The following is a 23,066-nucleotide window of genomic DNA, read 5'->3' as shown; positions in this document are numbered from 1 at the left end:
TCCTCATTCGCGCTGTATGGACCAGGATGAAGAGGTTTGATGATCCGGGGAAGGCGTGGGTCGTGGAATGTGAAGGCAGTTCAGGGCTAAACTCCCTGAAGATGTTGGTGTCATTCTTGCCGCTGGCTGATTATACTTGGCGTGACTTTTTGGAGGAGGCTGGAGGTATGCGAAGGAACCTTGAAGTTCTTATAGACACCTCTTCTACTTCCTTGACAAATCTCGATTGAATCTACTTGCCCTTGAGCGAAGTCACACCCTTAATTGGCCTATCGATATTCAGGGGGGGCGCGTCGTTGTTCTTCTACGCAGTCCCCGCACCACCACAAGGAATGTTACCAGACTTGAAGCTTCAAGCGCCAACACATGGCATTTGATTGTTGAACATTCAACGGTCAACCAAAATAGCATCTCTCCTGAATGGAGCTACCGTGTTGGATCATTTGTCCAGCTATCCCGGGGCTCAGACCACTATGCCCGATTCCTTCCTCCGGTCAAAGCCCTGTGCGGAGGTAGAACTCCGGCATTCTCGAATGACCGGAACGTCCCAATCCAGGTATCGAACGTCTTGTCGTGTCGCGTCCAACCCATCTTCCTCGCCTTGTTGATGGAAGAGATGGTCAGCCAGGATTTCCCGGTCGCCCAGTTGAAGAAACCCCAGGTGCCCCAGCCAAAAGCCTCCAGCTTGCCTCCATACTTCTGCACGACCCGCTCCCAGACCTCTTGTTTGTCTTTCGCCCATTCCACCATGTCAATCTCATTACTGAGGGTTTTGGCCTGCCCTGACGCTTTTTCGAAGTTCGGCTCCGGTGCCTACAGAATTGTCAGTTTTTCCACCTAGCTTTTCGTTTTTCGCAATGGAAGACAACGCACCTCCACCCCGAAATACTCGGCCACATCCTGCCACATGTGCTTCCAGACAAAGACATCGCCGTTGACATGGTTGAACACCTCATCCTTGCAGTGGTCGTGCGTCGACGCCCACACGGTGAGGTCGGCCAGACTCGGGGCGTAGGAGTTATCATCGATCGAGTTCCAGAAGTACTCGTTGCCCGGAAAGGTGGCCGGCTGACCGAGCTCGCGGCAGATCAGCATGTAGATCGCGACGGTGAGGGCCTCGGACATGCCGTTCGCTGGATGCTTCATTAGCCACCACCCGCTTCCTCTTTTCTCTACCTCAGTAAGTGTATGTGGGAAACCCCTCACCATGCGGAGCATAACCATTAATGGCGTTCGGCCGGATGATGTTATACGACCAGCTCCCGCGCCGGCCCTGCACCTCCCGGAGGTAATCCTCCTGGTTGTAGTAGAAGTTGTACCCCTGGTCCTCGTACCGCGAGAAAGACTCCTCCAGCGGCACTTTGACGGGGCCCAGGTGGACGCCGTAGTACTGCGTTCGCGTTAGCATCCCGGAGGGGCTGTCAGCAACGGGAGGGAGAAAAAGATGCGCACCTTGCCGCCGGTCTGCAGACTCACGCGCTGCAGCGCCGGACAGACTGCATCCACTGCATCCAGGAAGTTGCGGAACAGCGGGACATTCTTGTCCTTGAGGACGCGGAAATCATCGTCGTGCACGTACGAGGTGAAGTATGCGTGCGTGACCGGGGCGCAGATGTCTTGCAGCTCCGCGATGATTTTCTCGACTGGTTGCAGGAAGTCGGCTGCCACGAATTCCACGCAGGGATCGATCCATGGGACTGGGAGGGGACGTCGGGATGAGACGATGATTCGGGACCTGTTTAGGATTGCTTTAGCTTTGATGTAGAGCTGAGAGGAGTGTGTGGTTTTGGCTCGGGGGGGTGCACCATTCTTCTTTGGGTTGTCGGATTAGATGCTCGACGATGGCGTAGCCGCTGATGCCGTTGGCGCCGGTTACAAAGGCGACTTTGGGGGGTTGGAGGGTCATAGTAGATTGGTGTTGGTTTGGGGAGGAGGTTTCGTGGAAATGGGTGATGGATGGGTGTGATGGGTGCTGAGATCTGGCTTTTATGTTTTGAAGTTGACTTGAAACTACCTGGTAGCTTCAGTGGAGCCTTGCTCAGTATCCCGATTTACCCGGATTGTTGTAGTTTATTTTGCGAGAAGAAAGTCGATCCTTGCCATGTTTTGCTTAGGTTGGTCGGTTTGTCCTGCAGGGTCCCGGAATTCACGGAATTCACGGAAATGCTAGATGTGAGCTTGTTATGAGGATAAGTGGAAGGTAAGATGGGATCGGATTCAAATTAAGTTGGAGAGTGCTTAGCATGAGGTGAATTTGTCTGGTACTTGGGTTATTATCGCCAGGAGTTGTTAGGAGGTGTTCAGGGTCAGGGTGCTTGTCTGTTGTATCTGGATGATTGCGGTCGGCGGAATTGCCTGCCAAGATATCTAGCGGGCTTGTCATCTGGGTCACGCAATGCAGGCCACCTTTGATGCATATACTGAAACAAATGCAGGCGCTGAATGGTCGATGAAGAATTCCTTCACTTTTCTTCAAACGTGAGGATTAGAGCGATTGTGACTTCCCCATGTAGGGAAAAAGTGAATCCTCCTCATACTCGGCAAGGCACGCATAGTGAGTTTAAGCTTATGTTCAGAGAGAGCTCCTCTTTGGATGAACGAGTGGAGGTAAATAGAGGTCATATCAGGTACTAACGGTTATATGTCTTCGTGTGTCTGCGTTGAGGTTGAAGCTTTGCGTTGAGAGATAGAGAGAATAGCTGGCAATATCTTCCAGGTAGACTTGGTGTTCTGAAGCACAATTTGGTGTCATTGACTGTAGCTAGAGTTGGGCATCGAACAGCATCCGCCACTAGGCAACATAACATATTCAAACAATGCCTGGAAACCAACAATGCAAATAACTGGCCAACCCGAGAAATAAGTATAACCTCCATGCTTAGAGCAAAGCACTACCCGCCTGCAATCTCTTCTTTGCATCCTCCCTAACCTCCTCCACGATCTCAGCCGCCTTCTGGATATTCTTGACCAGCCCCACCCCCGACCCAGCCCAGAGGCTCTTCGTATCCCGAAAGGCGCCCTCCGTCTCCCGCAGCCGACCAAGATCCCGCTGCAGCTCCGCCCGAATTACCTCGATCCCGACCCCCTGCTGCTCCATCTCATACCACCGATTCGTCAAACTCCGACCATCGTACATCTGCGGCCAGAAAGTGGGGCCCCACATCTCATCAAACACCCGCGACCGAGCGGTCGCCTCCCCGCCGTCCGACGCCCGAAACAGCTCCTCGCGGTACTGCGCGGGGACGACCGCCTCCTCCGCGGCCAGGAACCGCGTGCCCATGACCACCCCCGCCGCGCCCAGCACCATCGCAGCCGCGGCGCCGCGGCCGTCCACGATCCCGCCCGCCGCAATCAGCGGGATCTTGCCGACTGGCCGGTCGTCCTCCTCGTCGTCCTCGTCGCTTAACGCAAGCGCCCGCAGTGCATCCGCCACCTCCGGCAGCAGGGTGATCAGACTGGCGCCGCGCGCATGGCCGTGCCCGCCCGCATCGGACCCCTGGATGACCAGCGCGTCCGGGCGGCACGCCCGCGCCGCCTCGACCGCCGCCGTGACGCTGCCGATCTGGATCCAGACGTGGGTGTGCGGCGACGCGGTGCGGATCATCGCGGTCCATGCGGCGAAGTCGGCGGGCGCGCCGAAGGACAGCCACACGACCGCGGGCTTGTACTCGGCGACCAGCGCGGTGACTGCCGATGGGGAGGTCACGGCCACGATGATCCCCAGTCCGATCGGCAGGATGTCTGTATCAGGCGGAGGAGGTAGACTTTGTCTCGCGTTCTGTAGGTGTGTTTCTAGTTCTGGGAGGGAGGACAGGAACCCGATGTATCCTAGGCCTCCGGCGCGGGTGACGGCGATCGCGAGCGAGCTTGTGGCGAAGCCGCTCATTGGGGCGTTGATGATGATTGGGGACTGGAGCCAGGGGAAGGCCTGGGCTAGTTTTGTGGTGGACATTTTGCTGGTGGTGGGGGGTGATGGTGGGTGATGGCAAGATGGTGCGAGGCGGAGGCTAGTTTTATGGTACTGAGTAGGTGGGGTATGCTTATGCTTTATAGCTAGTACTGGGTATAGCCAACTCGCCGGGTGACGGTGAGTGGTAAGTGTGAGTCGGTACCCGGAAATACAGCCGATAGCACCACAATTTATCGTTGCAAAGCATTCCCCGAGATGCCGCGGTCTCAGCCCAGCAAACACCGATCTGTCACCGTCTGGTTTCCTGCCTCAGGCAACGACTCGCTCTGATGACATTTCGCACAGCTCAACAAAACAAGACTGCTTATGTAGTGGTGCCGTGTTGATACTCAGGCTCTGATCATGCTGGTCTATAAGACAACCAATTAATACGAGGAGGATCAGGTAGCTTAAGAATCAGACTGGAACGCGCCCCGCAGAACAGGCCAGTCATTGAGGAACAAGTCAAAAGTTATATTGCAAAACCATGCCACATCTTCTCTACAGAAAACCGCTCCAAGTCCCCAGGCTAGTTCAACCGCTCCCCACTCTCATCAAATCGCACCACCTCCCCAGACAACAAAGCATGCTGCAGCGCCTGCCCGATCAGCATGACCTTCATGCCCGCCTCCAGCGGCAGCGGCACCTCGCGATCCTCGCGCACGGCCGCAATAAACTCATTCGCCTCCAGCGCGAACGCATGCTCGAACCGCTCCCAGTACTCCGGCTGCACCTCGTGGCGCATCCCCAGCTTATCCGCCAGCACCACGTTATTCTGCCGCGGCACCACGTTGACCATCAGCTTGCCCTCCGTGCCCGTGATCTCCGTGCAGACGTCGTGGCCGTGGGCCTGCGTCCGCGAGCAGTAGAAGTAGGCGATCTTGCCGCCCCAGAACTCCACCACCCCGACCGCGTTGTCCACGTCGGACAGCTCCCGGAGCTCCGGGTGATGCTGCAGGGTGCCGGCCGCCCAGCACGCCTTGGGGGTCGGGTTCCCCAGGAACCAGAGGGAGAGGTCGATGTCGTGGATGGCGCAGTCGACGAAGATGCCGCCGTTGCGGGCCGCGTACCGCACGAAGAAGCCCGTCTCGTCGCGGAGGTCGCACGTGTTGGAGCGGACCAGGAACGGGGTCCCGATGGCGCCCTGCTCGTAGATCTTGGCGCTGGCGTCGCGGTAGGAGGCGTCGAACCGGCGGGAGAAGCCCGCCATCACCTTCAGCGAGGGCTTGGCTCGGGCGGCGTCGACGACGGATTGCGCCTGATTGCGATGTTCTGGTTAGTCACGGGATGTGTGAAGGGGAGGGGTAGGTATGTTGTACCTCCGCAAGATCGGTGCTGAGTGGCTTTTCGCAGAGGACGTGTAGGTCCTTCGCGATCGCCGCCAGAGATTGGCTGGCGTGGACGTCTGTGCTGCTGGAGATCCAGACTGCTTGTAAGCCCGGGTGCTCCAGCATCTGGTCGTAGTCGTCGTAGACGGTGATGCCGAAATCGGTGTACTCTTGGTTGTTCTGGGCCCACTTGACCTCGCTCGCGTCGGAGCTGCATACCCCCACCACCTGGGCGTGGGGTACACGATACAGCAGTGTGTGGACATGGCGTTTGCCCTGGGCTGGAGTGAGCAGTCGTATCGTTCAGGTGATGGAATCAATTCATACCATGCGACCAAGGCCGACAACTGCAATCTTGAGAGGGTTCTGTGTTCGGGTCATGTTGGGAAGATTTCGTGGGATAGAAGCGGTTAGAGAGTGTGTTGAGGACGAAGAAGGACGATACGAACCTCGTGAGAAGACTTCGCTCTTTTTATAGCTTTGATCAGGTACTCTCGAAGCATGAGTTTAATATTGTATAGATTGAAACCAGGCCCGAGGGCGCCGGCACCTGCCGTATCAGGTAATTCTGAGTCCACGCCGGGCGCCGCCGTGTCCCCGGAACCCGTCCGCCGCTACTTGCCCAAACGGGCAATATATTTTCATCGCGGCGTCGGCGCTCGCGCGACTTTACTAAACAGGGGTATCAACTTGCAGGGCTCGGTGTTCGGAAGCAATTACTTGCATCACTGTGCTTAATTTAGACAGTCGTCCAAAGAAAAGCTCAGATGGGGAGATCATTAAGCTCCTGTTGGCAGGCGTTGCACACACCATGATCCTACTATCCAGATACTATTGCCCTTCTCTTGTGTTGTGGTCGTATCAAAGGCGAATTTATCCTGTAGTGCTTTTTTCTCCGTTGACGAACGGAAGGACATTGAGTATTGCCACACGAGCATCGTTCGAAAAGGTCGTTGAAAATACTCCCAAGTGAGACCTCCGGATGTGGGGAACTGGAGTGCGGGGTTAAGCTCCCCGCTTTCCCATTGACTGCAAAGAGCAACCGCCGCCGTCGACTCAGTTCCACAACAAATCAAAACTTCATCACATTCACCTACCAACACGATGTCAGTCACAGACACGGCATCGAATGGTCGGACTCCATGCTTCAACTGTCGAGGTATGTCTTGGCCTCTATATTGATTCAGCCAGGCGCTCTTGCTAATCCAGCGACCAAACCAACCATCCAGAAAAGCACGTGCGCTGTGAGTGATTCACAGGCGAATCAATCTTTCTCAGAATCTTTCAGACTCTCTACGCTAACTCTACTCCTGTGCGAGACTTTAGGTGATAGGCTACGTCCAGTTTGTACGCGATGCAAAACGAAGGGCTGGACCTGCCAGCCGGTCCAACCCAAGTCGCCGTTTCGGCAGGGATCTACGGCAGGCTTGGACGCCAGCTTTTTGGGAAACCAGGCTTGGGTGAGCAGTGAGCCCAAGCGGTGGAAGCCACCCTTGAGCCAGCAGCAGACCTCCGATGGCGTGTTGGCTCCTCCAGCCCACCTGGTTCAGGATGCTTATGTGGAAAATTACGGGGTTCTTTCGTCCCCGGCGGAGACTAGTGGAGGAGCATGGATACAAACTGCCTCGTCATCTTCGAGCTCTCCTCGTTCACAATCAACAACTCAGGTTGGTCAAAGTGAAGTGAACAGGGGGCATTTTCTCGCGACGCAAGGGGATACCACGCTGCAACGCTTAAGCTCAGGGCACTTGCAAGAAAGCACGGGATCATCCGACGCGCGTTCAGCCCTGGCTGGCCAGGCTCGCCAAAGAGTTCGTGGATCCGCATCTATATCAAGTCCTTCGAGTGAACTCAAACGCAGGCATAGCGAGGCGTCACCAAGCTATTTCGCACACCAAGCATCCCTGCAAGAAGCTTGTCTACTTCGATACTTCATTGAGGAGATTTCGCCCTGGGTATGTTGAGCTCCATTTGCATCGATGATCAACCCCTGACACAGCGCAGTTCGATCATTGCGATCATCTCAGGCACTTTCGATTGGAAGTCCCTCGGCGAGCACGGCACTGCTCGACCCTGCGAAACGCTATTTTTGCTGTGTCGGCACGGCATCTCGTACGCCTTCCCCAGTACAAAACCCCGCGGGGATTCGTGTACCATGGACAATTACTCTCCGGTATGGAAGATGCCACCGCGGTTGAATACACACTTAAGTGTATACCCGACCTTGTCAAGTTTCCCGACGTATCGGACCCAATCAATCAAGAAAATATTATGGTCGCTGCAGTCATCCTTCGCCAGTATGAGGAGATGGAGGAAGACATGGACGACGACGGGCCTGCGGAGACTGCCGCCAAGAACCGAGTCAACTTTCTAGCCATCACTCAGACAATCATCGAGTCCATGATGTCACATCGCCTTGAACAGTCGCTGGCGACGGCAGCATACTGGATCGCCATCAGACAGGAGGTATACTACGCGCTAACGAGACAACGTGCACCGATCATGCAGTTCCAACCCCAGGACTGGAGGAGAGCATCGGTCGCAAATAAGTTCATCATGCTCGCTAGCGAGGTCACGAAGTGGTTCTGGGAAGACCGATCGATCGATGAATGGGGTTTGTCTTACTGTCACCTGAAAAAAAAAAACAAAAAAACCAGAGGAACGAGCATAGCTGATTCGTGTAGAGCGGCTTGTGCGGTGTGAGCGGCAACTGGTGGACGCGTGTCGAAGCGAACTCGTGCCTATCCTCGAAAAGCAAGCGGAGAAGCTGCAGGGCAGGATTTTTCCAACCATCTGGTATAGCTCTGAGGATCAGGTAACGGCCAGCCAGCACCTGGAGCTATCTAGAATGATTTTGACTGCCGAGAGTCCGCACCTTGAGTGAGCCTACCCCGTATCACCAACCGCATAGTCGCTTGCGAATTTGTTGACAATACAAGGAACGCAAACCGGGCGGCACATCGCAGGACGGAATCCCTAGTCCGCTCCATGGTTTTGAAGATCTGTGGCATTGCTTTGAATCACATCGATTGCAAACCGGCTCTGGTCAATGGTGTCATTGCTGTGACTTTATACGGGGAGTACTTCACGGAGGCTGAAGAACGAGATGCTTTGGTGACAGAAATCATCCATCGAGCTCAAGAATTAAACGCATGGCCGATGCAAAAGCGGCATGAGCGACTAAAACAGCGATGGCGCTCCATGGACGGATAAATCGAATGCCGCCTTGGTGACCGCCCGCTGGGAAATAGTGTATGTGATGCCTCAGGCCTGCATTCTCTCTCCCAACCACCGACATTGAGTGTGCTGTGCTGCTGTAGCTACAGTACGTCGTCAGTCCGACTTCCCTTCTCTGGGATGCGCTGCGCTCTCGAAACCACTCGACCCTTTATTCCATGCATTATGAATCTTTTAGCTAATACCTCATTCTATAGGATTGCCGTCTCAAAGTGATGACGAGTCAGAATAGGGATCAGCCTCCCTTCGTCTCAGGGTGATCAAACCATCCAGAGATTGCGAACAGCATTACAAATCCCGGCTGGGGCCGTTTAAGCGTGCCAAAGGGCTGAATCATCACGTTGTGCGCGCTGGCTGGTCGCATGTTACATCCTCAGCTATGATCCCATACCTGAAAGGGAAACGCCCAAGGGGCAGCATGATATCATTTCTTCCTGACGCCCAATTATTTTCCGACATCACCCCGACATCGAATGCATTGGAAGCTTGCTTTTGTCGTGCAAACTATAATTGTCGTGTACTTGAACCTCGCTTTTTCACATTCCAGGCCTAATGTACCCGGATCCCAGCGCCGTCTTACAAAAGCTGAAGCTATGACCCTTTCGACCGGCGCCAGGTCTTCGTGACCACGAGCCATCATCAGGCGACCCACTTGTCTTCGTGGACGCGACGATGCTGATGTGTACAAGCACAAGATCGTGAGTCGCGTGGCGTGTATACAACTCAGTATCGTCTTGATGCACATGCAGAGGAGCTAACTCCCAGTGCCCGAGCCAATGGTAGCCGGCAGTCCGGCATCTCAACTTCAAGACTTCAGGTAGCTCAGGGCACTTGGTGCATGGTCGCTGTCCGTCCGTCGGCTACGCTCCGGCACTCTGATGTCTTTTCCGGATCTCTTTAGGCAGCTGGCTCCTAGCGATTATCGATTAGAGGTGAATGTTGATCTGCCTGGCACCAGTGACCACCCCTTTGGCCCAGTGTAAGAGGTATGTATCCCTTGTTTAGGGCTCTTGTGCCGGGCGTTTAAAATCAACCTAGTAAACCAGGTTGATGACCAAGATCTATCAATGATTTCACGATGGGTGAACTGAAGCTTGCAGATTATACTGACCTAGATCGTCTTGCAGCGGAGCATGAGTTGGAGCTGACGCCAGACGGAGCTCACCTGCGATGGGGCAAGACCAACAGGAAGCATCCACGCAACTGGCACCCAGCACGCAAGACCTATGACATAACCGTGATCGGTCTTCTGGAGTTCTTCACGTGAGCATACCTAGTCGACTCCGTGGCATCTGCTAATGGAGGTTTATAGGACTGCGATGAGTACTTCAGGGGTGAGTCAATACATTACAATGATCGGGACTGTCTTGGGACGGTCAGCTAACGTGTCAACAGGCCGCAACTGCAAAAGCCGCACAGCTCGAGCTAGGCACCGGAAAGACCTTCACTTTGTTTTTATATGTCTCGACGTGGGTTTGATGCTCTCCACATCTGGCGTCGTGTTGACATGTCTTAGATATCTTCTGGGCCAAGGTCTAGGCGGCGTGGTTTTCCCACCATACTCGGAAACGTTTGGTCGGAAACGGCTCTATGTCTTGAGTGCTCTCTTATATAGTGTCTTCTGTCTTCTGATCGGCGCCGTTCCCTCAGCCAGCGCTCTGGTGATAGGACGCTTGGTCACTGGATTCTTGTCTGCCATTCCAACCATAGTCATCACGGGGAGCATCGAGGACTTGTTCAATTCACAGGATCGCATATGGGTGATGCTCTTTTATGTTGCCATGGCATGTCTCGGGGTCAGTGCGGGTCCCATCATGAGCTCCTATGTCACTTATCGATACGGATGGTATGTTAGCTCGAATTCCAGTTCTACCTCTGGCGCCGATCGCTTACGCCCGAAATTACAGGAGATGGGTCTTCAACATCGGAGCAATCGTGACCTGTGTTCTTGCAGCGATGCTCATGTGCATCAAAGAGTCCCGGCCATCATTGATCCTTGCCCGGGAAGTCCAAGCGTTGCGCAAGTTGACCGGGAACGACTCGCTGCTTGCCCTCAACCCGGACTTCATGCCGGACCTTCGCACCTTTGCGCACGTGGGACTCTTTCGCCCGTTACGATTGTTCTTCACCGAGCCGATAGTCTTCGTCGTGACCATGGTGTTCTCTGTCTGCGTAGCCCTCATCTATCTATTCGCCGAGGCTCTTCCACCCATCTTCGAGGCCTTTGGCTTCAGCACGGAGGACTCCAGCCTGCCCTTCCTCGCCCTCGGCTTGGGGTTCATCCCCAACATCGCAACCCGCATTCTCGACTACCGCATCACACAGCGACGCCTGAAGGAGGGCCTGAAGGTGAAGCCTGAGCACAAGCTGACAGGCATCTACATCGGCGCCCCCGTCCTCGCCCTGTCGCTGTGGTGGTTCGCCTGGACCATCCCCCCAGTCGGCGCAGCTATCCACTGGTTCGTCCCTGTGGTCGCTCTGTTCTTCACCGGCTATGGCCTCAACGAGATGGAGGTCGTCGTCTCGCAGTACATGGCGGACTCCTATCTCAGCTACGCCGCCAGCGGATTCGCCGCCCTCTCCATTGTTCGGTCTCTGCTTTCTGCCACCTTCCCGCTGTTCGGCAGTGCCATGTTCGACAGGCTGGGCGCGAACATTGGGATGTCGATTTTGGCTGTTGTTGCGACGCTGTTCTGCATCGTGCCGCCGCTTTTGTCGCGCTACGGGGAGCGGATGCGCAAGAAGAGCAACTTTGCCAAGTATAGCTTGCAGGTGTATGCGGAGAACGGGGTGGACTCGGACTTTCGCTAGGAATAATCTTGCTTTGGTGGTGAATGTGACTTGTTTCGCTTGTCGAGACAGCACCAGCAAGTTGCACCACCGCCAACATGAATGACTCCTTTTCCCTGTTAGGGGTAAGGCTCGGGTGGCGATAGGACGAGAAACGATCATAACTCCGCCTTGGAACTTTTTCTTGATTTCCGATTATGATGACGATAAAAATGGCCTTGTGTATGCACTAGTTGCGCTGTCATATAATGCTTGTTGTCTGTGGGTTTAGGTAACGTACAATATACAAAAATCATTGGTCGCAAAGCCAGAGATCATTTCTGTAGCTTCCTCGGCTTTGGGTTCTACTGTTCTACTGTGATACAGTGGGCGTGCGAAGGGCACCTCTCAGTCCCTTGAAAACTTTGTAAAGCCAAACTGTTGTTTTGACATTATCCACATATTCGCACTGAGCAAGATCGATGCCATCAGCCTACCACCTCCACAACCTCATCTCAAAGCCAGCTCTCGTTTATCCCATCGCTCCAAGAGCAATCACTTGTACCATGATAAAATAGTTCAAGCCAAGTACCAAAATTCCAGAGTCCCTCAATCCCTACATGGCCTCAGCACAACATGACCCCCCCAGCCGGACAATCGCGCCGCGGCCTCCAGGGCCTCCGTCGCCGACTCGAGGCCAAACTCCTCGACATGGTCCACTCCAATCGCCTCCCCCAGCCGCAGCAGCCCGGACTCAACCATCTGGATTAACCGCAGGACGTGCTGGCGATCATACATGAACCGGCCCTGCAAGCGCAGCGACTTAAACATTACCTCCAAATAGGGCACATTGATCTGCCCCGTCGAGCCCCCCATAATGACACACCGGCCAAACGGCCGCAACGCCCCCACTGCCGCCGCCAGAAGCGACCCATCCGCCGCCGGCGGAGAAAAATCGATATAGACATCGGCGCCGCCTGCCCGGGAGTTCCGCCCCGCCGCCGCCGCCCTCAACGCCTCGGAGCGCCGCTGCACATCCCCGTCATGCTCCATCACCACCGTCCGCAGCCTCCCCGGATGCGTATGCGCATACGTCCTCTCCATGGCCGCCAGCACCGCGCGATTCCGCCCTACCGCCACCACCGTCGCCCCCATCGCCAGCGCCACCGCCACCGCCGCCCCACCGTACCGCCCCGTCGCCGGCCCGACGATCACCACCTCCCCGGGCTTGACCTCCACCTCTGCCAGCCCGCCAAACGGCACCAGACACACGGACAACAAACACAGATCGGCAACGGAGTACCCCAGCCCCTGCCCCAGCCCCTGCCCCTGCCCCTGCTGCTGCTGCTGCCGCCGCTGCTCCTGCAGCAGCGCCCCCTCGTCCAGCGCGAACAGATTCTCCAGCGGAAACCGCGCGTACTCCGCGTACGTCGCGTGGCGCCACGGCCCGTCCATCAGCCGCTGCGCCGCGGCCGTCCCGCCCCCGTGCACCCCGGCGAGCATCGAGACGGTCGGGTCGTCGCGCGCCCGGATCGTGATGTCGATGAACACCAGCTGGCCCGGCTGCAGGGCGACGGCGTCGTCGCCGGTGGCGTGGATCCGGCCGATCGCGCTGTTGCCCGGGGTCAGCGGGAGGGAGAGTGCGTAGCCTGCCCGCTGTCCGCGGAGGATCTCGGCCATGTAGGGCACGATGGAGGCGGCGAGGATGCGCACGATGGCGGAGCCGGTGGTTGCGTGGGGTAGGGGGACGGTGGTCAGGGTCAGGGGTTGGTTGTGGGCGTGTAGGGTTAGGGCTGTGTGGGTTTCTGGCTTGGGGTCTTGGGGTTGGAGGGTCGACATGTTAGGGCTTTTTTGTCTCTTGTGGTACGGGGTTTGGATAGGTTGTGGGTGGTGAAGGGGGTTCGGTGGGTGGGATCATGCTGGTGGTGCACCATCATGTTTATATCTTTCTAAGGGGAGAGTTAAGTCCGTTATCTCCGTGTCGCGGGGGGTATGGGGCTAGTTGTTTCCGCGGTCATTTGCATTCGGGAGAACTGTTGAGGACGGCTGGTGAGTGTCCCGTCTCCTGGTCCGTGAGGTTGGGGATGTCTCGAGGTCTGGTGGTTGCTACCTGGTTCTGACTGCAGTGAGTCGTCGAGTTCGCCCCGCTGCAAGTGCGGATGCGGATGCGGATGCGGATGCGGATGCGGGGGCGGATGTAGGCGCGGGCGGGCTTCGTTGGAAGATGGAAGATGCTCTGGCTTGGATTGGTAAGATGATTAGTCCAGTTATCTTGTCAGATACCTTACCAATCTATGATACGGCATTCCTGCCCCATGGTCAGTATAAGTCACAGGCATTGGGAGAGTACCTGACATGATCCAGACACCAAAGGCAAGAGCAAATACATCTAGCATTCGCAACGTCACTGCACCCGGCGTGAGAGACAATCTTTGCTTACATTTGGATTTAAACCCTCTACTAGTCCACCACTGACTTTCATCAAATAGACCACCGGCACAATTGGCCAGGAGATCGTCAAAGCCCTGCTTCCATGGAAGCAGGAAGCCCCGATATCTTTGTCACAGCTGTCCGATAACGACAACAACGGTCCAAAGCCTCCACGGCCCCGTCGCCCTTCCCACCTCACCCCCACCTCAGGGAGGTAGAAGTGGACTACGAGTTCCCTGCCTCGCTCACGCAGGCTCTCGCCGACCAGCACGCCATCGTCGAAGCCTTCAACCCCAGCGCGACCATCCACCAGGAGCGCATCGTGCGCGCCGCCCTCGCCGCGCCCTCAGTCCAGCGCCTCATCACCCCGGACTTCAGCAGCGACACCTTCCACCCGCACGCCAACGGGTCGACCGCGTACTGGACAGCCCTCATCACAGGCCCATTCTTCGATTGGGGTATTGCCTAGGGCATCTTCTGGGTGGACCGCACCATCCGAATATGGTGACGGCCTTCGGGTCCGGTGCGCAGCGCGTCAACATGTCCGGGGTCGATATGGTGGGCCGCGCGACGATGGCCGTGCTGCGCGACCCGGGGCGGTTTCGCGATCGGCCCGCGTACTTTGCGGATTTCACGGTTAGCTCGAAGGACTTGGTGGGGATTTTGCACGGGCCAGTGCAGAAGCAGCAGCAGCAGATGTAGCAGACGCACCAGACGCAGGAGGACAAGGTGGGCGAGGATGATGGTCGCGCGTGGACCGCGAATCCCGCGCGTTGGATGGATGGCTGGAGTTGGCCCGGGGCCTCTGGGATCGTTCGCGGACGGGGTCCAGGATCGGTCAAAACGCGGGCGTATCAGATGCTGGGTACGTATGGGTTCTTCGAGGAGCGGAATTGGTCCAAAGCGGACTTCAGCGATAGGGTTGAGGCGGGGTTTGGGAAGGATAGGGAGTGGCTCTGTAGGCATTTATTTAGGGCTGTGGGTTGAGGGCGGTTGGGCTCAGGGGTGCACACTAGATGCACACATACAGTTCCTGGGTTCGGCCTTTGTGTACACATCAATTCCTTACATAAATGATTACATCAACTTGTACCAGATCCAAATGAAGACAGTGTGGGGTTTGTGAAAGGAGCTGGCCCAATGGTTATGTAAGTGAATAATCGAGTTGGAAGTCTGGGTGAACCAATCCCAGGCTACGCTGATAACATTTCCGGGACGAGCCTTATTGTGTGGGTTCGGTTGGTCGGTTGTTCGGTTACGACATGACCTCACCTTGGGTCTTGGAACTCCCCTCCTTGTGAGGACTGGTGGTGGACGCATGTCTTCTGGTTTGGATTTAAAACCTTGAATACTCTTATTCTGGTGCTGCATTCAGGTTTCGAAGCCGGATCCAGGGAATCTCCCGGTCAAGGGACGTGGAGCAGATACATTGTATTACATGTGAATGAACAATTACTCATTTGTCAGAATAGGGGAGGTGCTAGTGCATATGGTTTAGGTGATGATTCATGACATCACGATGAAGTCTGAGTAGTTAAACTGTGTAAAAAGTCTTGTTGAATGTTGATACTATTCACAGCACAGGTTGTTGTCCTAGACCTTTTGTCCTCCGTAACCCCATCTGTACAATATCTTCGTTGCAATGGCAAACATATTCCGGCTGTTTATGGATGAGTTATGGTCAGACGTGAGCTAATTCGCCCTAAGTGATGCTTCCCACCCGGCACAGCTGATGAGTACTGATGAGTGGTAGTTGACTTATGGGGACCTAGCTGCCCTGGCTCGTGTCTCGCGAGAGCTCAATGATCTCGTCAATCCTTATCTCTACCACACGGTCCGCTTGCATAGCCCCGGGCACATCGATGCCCACGACATACTCCTAATGAAGCTGGACACGCTTGCCCACCCCGAATTCAACAAAATGGGGTTCATCAAGCGAGTGATCGTGTCAGGGACCTGGTATTCGACGTATGCCTCGATCGATTCCTGGCTAGCGCCGAAGAGAATCCTCTCCCCAGCAGCCCGGTTGCTTAGCAGTCTCCTATGCAGCTGCGTAGTCCGTATGCCGAACCTGGAGGAATTCGTGTAAGCGAGCACGCTGCACCACATGTCTTGAGGGACTCTTCGATAACCGATGCGGGTGACCCACGCCCACAGTTGGGATATGCAGGTCTCCCTAACCCAGTACCTGGTCTCGAATGTCGTCCTGCGGCCGATGCTCCGGACTCTCCAGCTGCGCATGGGCACCGACTGCACCCCCAAGCCCTTCTTCCGACCCCCGCTGAACATGAAGCTCTCGATGAGCCTGACGGTGCTTTCCCTCGTGCAGGTGGACGACGCGGAGGTGATGAGATCGGCGGGAGCGGCGGTGGCGAGCGCGACGAACCTGCGGGAGCTCACGATCTGGGCGGATAATAATTCCGGGATCAGCGTCAGCACCCTATTCGAGAGCTGGCCCACACATCTGGCCTCGCAACTCCACCTGCTAGACCTGCGCGGCTTCGCTGCCCTAGGGGTCACGCCTGCCGACTTCTGGGCCATGCTGCGACCATCCAAACTCACCACCGTCACCCTGGACTTTCTCGACCCAAACTCGCTCGCCACCACCGTCCGAAACTTCTGGGACGCCGGGCTCGAGGCGGACTTCCGCCCTGTGCGACTCACCACCAATATCCTCGACAACTCGATCGACGGATTCCTGCGCGCCTTCAGTGGGCTGGAGGCTTTCCATGGCATCCCGATCCGCGGCCAAACGTCCAGTCAGCTGGTGGCCTGTGACTCGCTCTTGGAGGTGCTGGAGACGCAGCATGGTGCCACCTTGAAGGTGCTGGGTCTGAGCCTGCCGTGCCACGAGGACCGACCCTGCTCCTGCGCAAAGTTGCTGACCCTGATTGCATCGAGGTTTCCGCAATTGGAAGAGCTTCGCATCCGACAAGATAAGGTCGACCTGGTGAGAAAAATTCTCTTGTTTTGCTCTTCTCCCTTTGCCCTTGGCCCTTTGACTCCTCCTCCTCCTTCTCCCCACCTCCTCAATTCTCCCCTTCATGACGATACTCACTAGCTACAGCTTTCATGAAAGCACAGACTGACAAGATTTCATCTCTCCCACCACCCACAGGAAGCCATCCAGTCCGCCCTCTCCCTCCCCAAACTGCAAGTCCTTTACATCGACATCAAAGACGACTTTTCGGCGCCCACTTCGGAATTCCTGTCCGTCGCCGAAGGTCCCCTGCGCGAGGGCGCCGGGAAAGAGCTGCGATATCTTGCCTTCAGCGACGACACCACGTACGAATACTTGAGGGAGGAGGGCAGTTTCTCGAACGCGCCATCTCTCGTCGGGTATATCCGGGGTACTGTCTTGCTCCATGAGAAGATGTATGACTGGGTCGGGACTGCAGTGTGAAAAGGGGAGGGGGAAAGGAAAACAAAAACAAACCAAAAAAGGCAAAAGGAGATGAGAAACAAGAAAAACAAACATGTTACATCCTGCTGTGTAAACCTCCCTGATCTCCCAGCGTTGGTTCTCTCGCCATGCCTCGTGTTGTTTCTTTTTTTTTTTCCTTCTCAGACCGCTTCTGGTGTTCCTGTTAAATCCGATGTACCACACACAGCCTTGCAAACTATCTCCTAGGTTGAAATATGCATTCGAATAGGATTTCTTGAGAAGAGGTATAGGTGCAGCTTATATATCTGATTATCTAGTCCAAGTCGAAGCTTCGACGATGCAGAAACGAGACTCTCTTCCCGGAAGAGCATAAAGGCAGCATTTCAGCGTCCAGTTTATACGCAAGCAACTGTTTGAGCCGATCTCACAAGAAATCAACACACAACCCCCCTCACCACTTTCCGCTCGCGTCTCCTCCACATTCAGTAATTCAGTAAAGAAGTAGCTCCCTCTCCGTTGCACAGTCCCACTTTCCGTGCATTCTGCCTGTCGGTTGTTTCCGCCGCTATTCCATCTTGCTTCATCTCTTGCTACCTCCGCGTCCTTTCTCCATTGTTCTACCCTCTATCCATTTCTCCACCGATGACCTCCCTCCCCAAGCCCTTCCAGCAAAAAAGGGCATACAGCGACACAAGTGTAGTATATGGTGCCATCGTAGGCAGTTCCCTCACAAAGGGTAGGGCGAGATCGAAAGAGGAGGACTAGAACGAAAGCGAAGCTCTCCTCCTCCACCTACTCCTCCCTCCCAAATTTACCCCCCATCAATCCTATTCAGGTACTGATTCCAGGCCAGGTTCCGCGCCATGTTTACTTTTGCTGCCGCTGCTGCTGCCACCGGCGGCGGCGGCGGCGGCGGCCTGCGCTTCCCTCTCTCGAATCGGCTTGATCAATTCCTCATCCTCGGGCAGGATGGGCGTCCGGTCGTCCGGGAGCAGGGCATCCAGGAGGGAGCGAGTCACATCCTCGGGATGATTGGCCAGGATGATCTCCACGGCCGCGAAGATGAGCGCCGGGTCGTCGGCGCGCGCCAGCCGGATGAACTGCTCGAGGAACTCCCGGTAGTAGCTGGCCTGCTGCCGCATGTACTCCATGGTGGTCTTCCGGCGCCGGTCGCTGTGCGGGAGCAGGATGCATTCCACCTGGTGGATCCGGCACATGGTGCATGGGACCCCGGATTCATAGGCAGTACACTGTTGGAAGGTGGAGTTCCCCGTTGGATCCGGGGGAAGATCTGGTTAGAACAGTAGAGAAGGAATGGGATGAAGACGATTAATAGGATAATGAAAGACAGGGGGAAATTGGGATTGGGGGGGGGGGGGGGGATGGAGGGAGTTGCTTTTGCCTGCAGTGAGGAACTCCTCGCGGGGAGTTCTCATCTTCTCTCTCTCATCGTGCACCAACAAATAACATTCGAGCCGGGGTGGGAAAGGGAGCATTTACTCTGGTGCGTTTCTCTCTACACTTCACGCAGGACGATGGGGACCGTTTGACTGCCTTCTTGGCATTCCCCGGTTTCGAAGGCCCTGGCGGCTCCGGAGGATCGGAAGCCCCCCGTTTCGAAGGCACGAGGGTCGGCTTCGGGGCGAGAGGGCGGTAGGCGGTCGTGGAGCCGGATCCTTGTTGGGCCATGACTTCAGGGACAACAAGGACTCACTGGCGAGCTGAGAAAGAAAGGTGGGTCATACAGGGTCGAAAGGAGGTGGGAGTAGATGGGTACTTTGTTGTGGTTGTTGTAGTGCTAGTAATAGTGCCATCAATAACGTTGATAAGCGGCGAGTGTTTTGGTTTAGGGGAAACCGGAGATGAAAACTCATGCGCTAACTATGACACGTCGGCGCCGCTGCAAAGTTCTGGAAGGCCTGCCCGCCCCAAACCTTCAGCGGATGCATTTTCCGGAGGTTCTTGATAGGCTGAGAATCCACAATCTACCGTCGTCCATGCACGATGGGGAGCCTAAGGCCTCGAGCTTATCTATTCAGCCTGCCCCCCCCTTCTGCACCCTTGCCTATTATAGACAATGGACAATGGACAATGAATGCCCGTGAGACAATATGGTGGACTTTGGGTCAGTAGCTGTGAATTTTGTCTCATACCCACGGGAATTGCTAATAGGCGCAAGGAGAAATTTGAAGAAAAAAAAGAAAAAAAGGAAAAAAAAACCCCCCAAGATTGACTCAACCCCCGGAGCTTCGGTAACATCGGAAACAGCGCTTCCAAAAGTCCAAGATAGCCGGATCGCTTGTGGTTAAGTGCCCTGGGGTTGATTAAGGTTTGTCATCTGTGATATCACCGTCCTATGCTCTCTGCCAGCATTGGATTGGTGCAATATACAGCGTTTTCAGAGATCAACAGGCAGTCGAGTCCTCAGTGTCGGTATTGCGCGCTTGTGAGGGTTCAAGCAGGTGCATTGATCCCTTGTGAACGAGAAGCCTCGGCCGGCGATTCTCAACCGGCAATTCAGGTCTCATTCACTCAGATCCGTGGCCCATCGGTCATGATGCATGCACCTCTTTGACTCAGAACCAGCTACATAGGATTAACCTGCTGATCAGTCAGTCTTCCGGGTTTCCCTGTTCGATGGATTAACTTTTGTTTTGTGTTTTTGACTTACCCTGCCGTCATGGCTTTCACATTCCTCCCTTCACTATACCCCTTATCTGTGAGAGGCGGTTCTGTAGTTTGCCCCTTGGTGAGGGGCCGTTTTTCTTGGGGGGGAAGGGTGGGTAAAATTCAAACCGCTCAATCTTCAATACGTTCTCTAATCATGTCTTTTGGGCACGCAATAAGAGTCAAGAGAAGTATTTCCCGTGGCGATGTGCTGGGCCGGGGCTAGCAAGGAGGCGATGCTGAGGTCTTCTCATGCAGTTGCTCGGCCGAAAAGGGCACATGCAGAACAAGCCTAGTCGAATCATGCTCCAAGGATGTTAAATCCGGAGCGGAACCCTGGTTGGACTCGTTGTTGCCAACAGCAAGAAAGAAGATAGGATTATATTTCCAGCGCCAGCAAGAGGGGTCTTGCCGAAGAGTGTAGGAGAATGGCGTCACATGGAGTCAGCTTCGTCCTTAGAAGGTGCTTAAGGAAAATAGTGGGATGAGAAGCGACTTCGGTCTGACCCCGTTCCACATATATGCGACCGCATGAGCGAACCCAAGGCTATGTATAGTGTGTCAACGCAAGAATGACATCGATCCTTGGGTTCAAGCGCCAGTCTTTCGCCTTCCGTCAAAACTTGGTATATGTTTGCAGAATTGAATGTATTCCTCAACAAATCAGCCCGGCTAGCTCAATCGGCAGAGCGTGAGACTCTTAATCTCAAGGTTGCGGGTTCAACCCCCGCGTTGGGCTTTCTTTTTTGCTTTTTTTCCTTCCACTTTTCCACACCCGTGTTCAAGGGGGGCCTTTTCTCTGCTAATTGAGCACGACTGCGACAATAGGTAATCCTGCAATTGACTCTATTCATAATTACGTTCTACTCCAATTCGGTCACGATTGATCACTGGCCCATATATTTGTGCAGTCCTGACAGATGACAGACAAGACAGGGAGTTGAACCCTCTTATCGGGAAGTACAGGCCACAAAGTATATTCCGACATCCAAAATCACAGCGCATGGCCATCTCCGGTGTCCCGATGCCCGTCAGGGCTAGAATTCACACCACCTAACGTCTACCTCACGTGCTTAGGACACTCAATCTCAATGGCAATACTACTATCCTTCCCCCCCTCTTTTTTCGTTAGGCTCAATGACAATGTTACGAAATGTTGCATTGCTCTGTTTGGGCGCCGAAGCATCCTCTCCCAACCTGGGAGGAGGTACTTTTTAGTCCATTCTGTCACCCTGTGTCTGAAGACCTGCCTGTCTTGATTGCTAGTGAGTCATTCATCGCGAGGTGTGGCCCATTTCCAATGTCAACGGCTTGCAAGCCGAGTCCTGCCGATACTACCACTACAACTTACATTACCTTTCTAGGTTGGATGTGCAGCCCTAAGCCGGAGCTGCCACCTCTTTCAGGTTCCTGTTCTGAGTCCCTAGGTAGCATTCTTTATCACTGAAGGTCAATTCATCTTTCTCTATGCGACACTCGAGGTCATCGACAATCTATCCCTGAAGTTCTCATCTTTCTTAAAGGTCATGTTGTCAATTTACATATAGTCGCAGTAGCTCTTGTGCAACCATGTCTTTCTCCGATGATCTGATACTATCACACAGGAGCCAGTCTTTGGTCACGACTGCCAAAGCATCGATGGCCCCCGGGCGGCCTGCTAAAGAGCTATGAGCTTGCGGGAAGCTACGAAGGACGAGCTGGAGTCGATCAATCGGCGATCTAAAGATCTATCGAGATCGAAATATTAGCCTTGGGAAAGCATCGTTTCCTGTGATGTAGTCCTTGCATTCTATGTTCGACAGTGGCCTTTTTCCTTTCCTGGTAATCTCCCCTTGTCTCCAGGGTCGTCGAGCTAAACATATCGGTCAATAGACTTGGAACCAGAATCCTTCCCCAAACAAACCTTTGTCTTCGATGGCCAGTCTCCCAGCAGAGTCATTATTTGCTTGTGTTGAAGCGGAATATCTCGCATATGTTTTTGTCTCCGTGCACTTCTAACTACTGCCTTGGGCGACTAGTTCCTCCTGTCCTGGGGATTTGGCGTGAAATTCTTCCGTACAATGAGTCCGTGTGCTGAATCCTTTGTTCATATCGAACTTCGTCGGCAATAGGATACATCCATCTATAGAAACATCTCATCCACTTTGGTAATACTGGAATCCTTAACTTTGATATCATGGATAATTCCATTCTCGGATCTTTATCGCTGTGAGCGTCGTGTGAAGATCTCCATCAAGACTCTTTGAGTGGTGCCTTGTCCACAGCAAACATGAGTTAGTCTTCCCAACCTACCGGAATATATCCCACAGAGAAGTTGACCAAACCCATCGCAATTCTCAACAGAAATGTCTATAAATATGCCCTGTGAAACACTCTATACTCGAATCCCATCTTTCCCACAACCCACGAGACCTGACACAAAGCCAAGTCTCCACTAACAACATCCAGCAACTAACCACTCACACAACGACAAAATCACCCAGTGACAATGGAGGCAACAGGAGCCGCGCCCCCCATCTTCGGCATGCACGAAGACGTCCCGTACGTCATCATGGAAAACAACCCCGCCCAGACGCCCCGTCAGGTCCGAGTCCACACCCTCCTACTCCAGGAGGCGAATCTCCCCCGAGACCGCTGGGTCGGGTTCGCGAAACGCGTGCTCCAGCATTTCTGGAGCCGCGAGCCGCAGGACCATCGGCGCCGCGGCGCGCTGGTCATCTACGAGGACCGCGTGCGGTTCTTCCGCGAGGACTGCTGGGGGATACACGAGGCGGTCGAGTTCGTCTTCGACAATGAGCTCGAGTGGTACTCGCAGTTTCCCTACACGCATGTCATGCGGGGGTTTTATATGGCCCTGGAGGTTTGAGTGGAGTTGGTCCCGGCCACAGTTCGATCAATTGTGGCTGGGTGTAGGCGGTTAAGGGATGGTGAGTATTATTCTTGTGTTTGTAGCTCCTCGGTTTGAAAGAGGGGTTACAGGTAAACATGCAGAGAAAAAGAAAGCAAGAACTATCAGAAAACGATAATCAAAATTGAGCCCAGGTAGGTCTCCATTTCCTTGGGGGGTGCCTTTGGGCGTTTACTATTTTACACTTAATTTATCTTACATATTCTATAGCTTGATATAGCGTTATGTTGTCATAGGATGGTCTAGCTCCATACTAGGCCTTTATTTTGCAGCTTGGCGTGAGATCCATCATGCATTGTAGACGCAGACACTGGAGGATAATGCACTGTGCATCATGGAAGATATTCCTGGATGTTCATCAGATCTATTACTCGTCTTCTCACACGGGTTCTA

At 54.6% G+C, this 23,066-nt stretch overlaps 10 protein-coding genes and 1 non-coding gene across 11 annotated transcripts; 6 read left to right on the top strand and 5 right to left on the bottom strand.

Annotated features, from left to right (window-relative positions):
* Positions 1–315: 315 nt before the first annotated feature.
* Positions 316–2,305, bottom strand: BO95DRAFT_438282 (SDR family oxidoreductase). Its single transcript, XM_025585477.1, has 5 exons — positions 1,806–2,305; positions 1,453–1,735; positions 1,207–1,390; positions 874–1,133; positions 316–813 (listed from the first exon to the last, which is right to left on the bottom strand). Exons 1-5 carry the CDS (start codon positions 1,904–1,906, stop codon positions 472–474), a joined length of 1,170 nt encoding a protein of 389 aa, XP_025446970.1. The 5' UTR covers positions 1,907–2,305; the 3' UTR covers positions 316–471.
* Positions 2,306–2,747: 442 nt separating this feature from the next.
* Positions 2,748–4,087, bottom strand: BO95DRAFT_438281 (NAD(P)H-dependent flavin oxidoreductase). The gene has a single exon (XM_025585476.1). It carries the CDS (start codon positions 3,950–3,952, stop codon positions 2,879–2,881), a length of 1,074 nt encoding a protein of 357 aa, XP_025446969.1. The 5' UTR covers positions 3,953–4,087; the 3' UTR covers positions 2,748–2,878.
* Positions 4,088–4,478: 391 nt separating this feature from the next.
* BO95DRAFT_403860 (Gfo/Idh/MocA family protein) lies at positions 4,479–5,658 on the bottom strand (the record flags this gene model as incomplete). The annotated part of the gene is made up of 3 exons (XM_025583938.1): positions 4,479–5,207; positions 5,269–5,553; positions 5,605–5,658. 3 exons carry the CDS (start codon positions 5,656–5,658, stop codon positions 4,479–4,481), a joined length of 1,068 nt encoding a protein of 355 aa, XP_025446968.1.
* A 1,514-nt stretch (positions 5,659–7,172) lies between these two features.
* On the top strand, positions 7,173–8,490 carry BO95DRAFT_352149 (uncharacterized protein; the record flags this gene model as incomplete). The annotated part of the gene is made up of 4 exons (XM_025582118.1): positions 7,173–7,232; positions 7,282–7,891; positions 7,962–8,157; positions 8,217–8,490. Coding segments are annotated over 4 exons (1,140 nt in total), but the record flags the coding sequence as incomplete, so codon positions are not given.
* Positions 8,491–9,592: 1,102 nt separating this feature from the next.
* BO95DRAFT_352067 (MFS multidrug transporter) lies at positions 9,593–11,325 on the top strand (the record flags this gene model as incomplete). Its single annotated transcript, XM_025582112.1, has 5 exons — positions 9,593–9,777; positions 9,827–9,848; positions 9,910–9,983; positions 10,031–10,360; positions 10,422–11,325. The coding sequence occupies 5 exons, from the start codon at positions 9,593–9,595 to the stop codon at positions 11,323–11,325; spliced, it is 1,515 nt and encodes a 504-aa protein (XP_025446966.1).
* Positions 11,326–11,803: 478 nt separating this feature from the next.
* BO95DRAFT_379433 (putative isopropanol dehydrogenase) lies at positions 11,804–13,411 on the bottom strand. The gene has a single exon (XM_025583319.1). The coding sequence runs from the start codon at positions 13,120–13,122 to the stop codon at positions 11,893–11,895; it is 1,230 nt and encodes a 409-aa protein (XP_025446965.1). The 5' UTR covers positions 13,123–13,411; the 3' UTR covers positions 11,804–11,892.
* A 227-nt stretch (positions 13,412–13,638) lies between these two features.
* BO95DRAFT_510539 (uncharacterized protein) lies at positions 13,639–14,182 on the top strand (the record flags this gene model as incomplete). The annotated part of the gene is made up of 3 exons (XM_025591359.1): positions 13,639–13,701; positions 13,773–13,872; positions 13,932–14,182. 3 exons carry the CDS (start codon positions 13,639–13,641, stop codon positions 14,180–14,182), a joined length of 414 nt encoding a protein of 137 aa, XP_025446964.1.
* Positions 14,183–14,214: 32 nt separating this feature from the next.
* Positions 14,215–17,149, top strand: BO95DRAFT_510538 (uncharacterized protein; the record flags this gene model as incomplete). Its single annotated transcript, XM_025591358.1, has 5 exons — positions 14,215–14,367; positions 14,419–14,671; positions 15,486–15,798; positions 15,871–16,663; positions 16,832–17,149. The coding sequence occupies 5 exons, from the start codon at positions 14,215–14,217 to the stop codon at positions 17,114–17,116; spliced, it is 1,797 nt and encodes a 598-aa protein (XP_025446963.1). The 3' UTR covers positions 17,117–17,149.
* Positions 17,150–17,545: 396 nt separating this feature from the next.
* BO95DRAFT_155196 (Zn(II)2Cys6 transcription factor domain-containing protein) lies at positions 17,546–18,919 on the bottom strand. Its single transcript, XM_025580676.1, has 2 exons — positions 18,599–18,919; positions 17,546–18,348 (listed from the first exon to the last, which is right to left on the bottom strand). The coding sequence occupies exons 1-2, from the start codon at positions 18,785–18,787 to the stop codon at positions 17,926–17,928; spliced, it is 612 nt and encodes a 203-aa protein (XP_025446962.1). The 5' UTR covers positions 18,788–18,919; the 3' UTR covers positions 17,546–17,925.
* Positions 18,920–20,431: 1,512 nt separating this feature from the next.
* Positions 20,432–20,504, top strand: BO95DRAFT_t26. The gene has a single exon. It is a non-coding gene; the product is annotated as a tRNA-Lys (tRNA).
* Positions 20,505–22,253: 1,749 nt separating this feature from the next.
* On the top strand, positions 22,254–22,631 carry BO95DRAFT_458925 (uncharacterized protein; the record flags this gene model as incomplete). Its single annotated transcript, XM_025588604.1, has 1 exon — positions 22,254–22,631. The coding sequence occupies one exon, from the start codon at positions 22,254–22,256 to the stop codon at positions 22,629–22,631; it is 378 nt and encodes a 125-aa protein (XP_025446961.1).
* Positions 22,632–23,066: the final 435 nt, after the last annotated feature.

The sequence above is a fragment of the Aspergillus brunneoviolaceus genome (genome assembly GCF_003184695.1).
Source record: "Aspergillus brunneoviolaceus CBS 621.78 unplaced genomic scaffold BO95scaffold_4, whole genome shotgun sequence".
NCBI lineage: Eukaryota > Fungi > Ascomycota > Eurotiomycetes > Eurotiales > Aspergillaceae > Aspergillus > Aspergillus brunneoviolaceus.
The sequence above is the reverse complement of the archived record's forward strand: the minus strand, read 5'-3'. Positions and strand labels throughout refer to the sequence as shown.

Bases quoted from the DNA above. Each gene is read 5' to 3' on its own strand.
- BO95DRAFT_379433 (XM_025583319.1), bottom strand. From the start codon at position 13,122: ATGTCGACCCTCCAACCCCAAGACCCCAAGCCAGAAACCCACACAGCC.
- BO95DRAFT_155196 (XM_025580676.1), bottom strand. From the start codon at position 18,787: ATGGCCCAACAAGGATCCGGCTCCACGACCGCCTACCGCCCTCTCGCC. The intron at 18,349-18,598 runs GTAAATGCTCCC...ACCTTCCAACAG, and splicing joins GTAGAGAGAAACGCACCAGA to TGTACTGCCTATGAATCCGG.
- BO95DRAFT_438281 (XM_025585476.1), bottom strand. From the start codon at position 3,952: ATGTCCACCACAAAACTAGCCCAGGCCTTCCCCTGGCTCCAGTCCCCA.
- BO95DRAFT_438282 (XM_025585477.1), bottom strand. From the start codon at position 1,906: ATGACCCTCCAACCCCCCAAAGTCGCCTTTGTAACCGGCGCCAACGGC. The intron at 1,391-1,452 runs GTGCGCATCTTT...ACGCGAACGCAG, and splicing joins GTCTGCAGACCGGCGGCAAG to TACTACGGCGTCCACCTGGG. The intron at 814-873 runs GTGCGTTGTCTT...ACAATTCTGTAG, and splicing joins CCGAGTATTTCGGGGTGGAG to GCACCGGAGCCGAACTTCGA.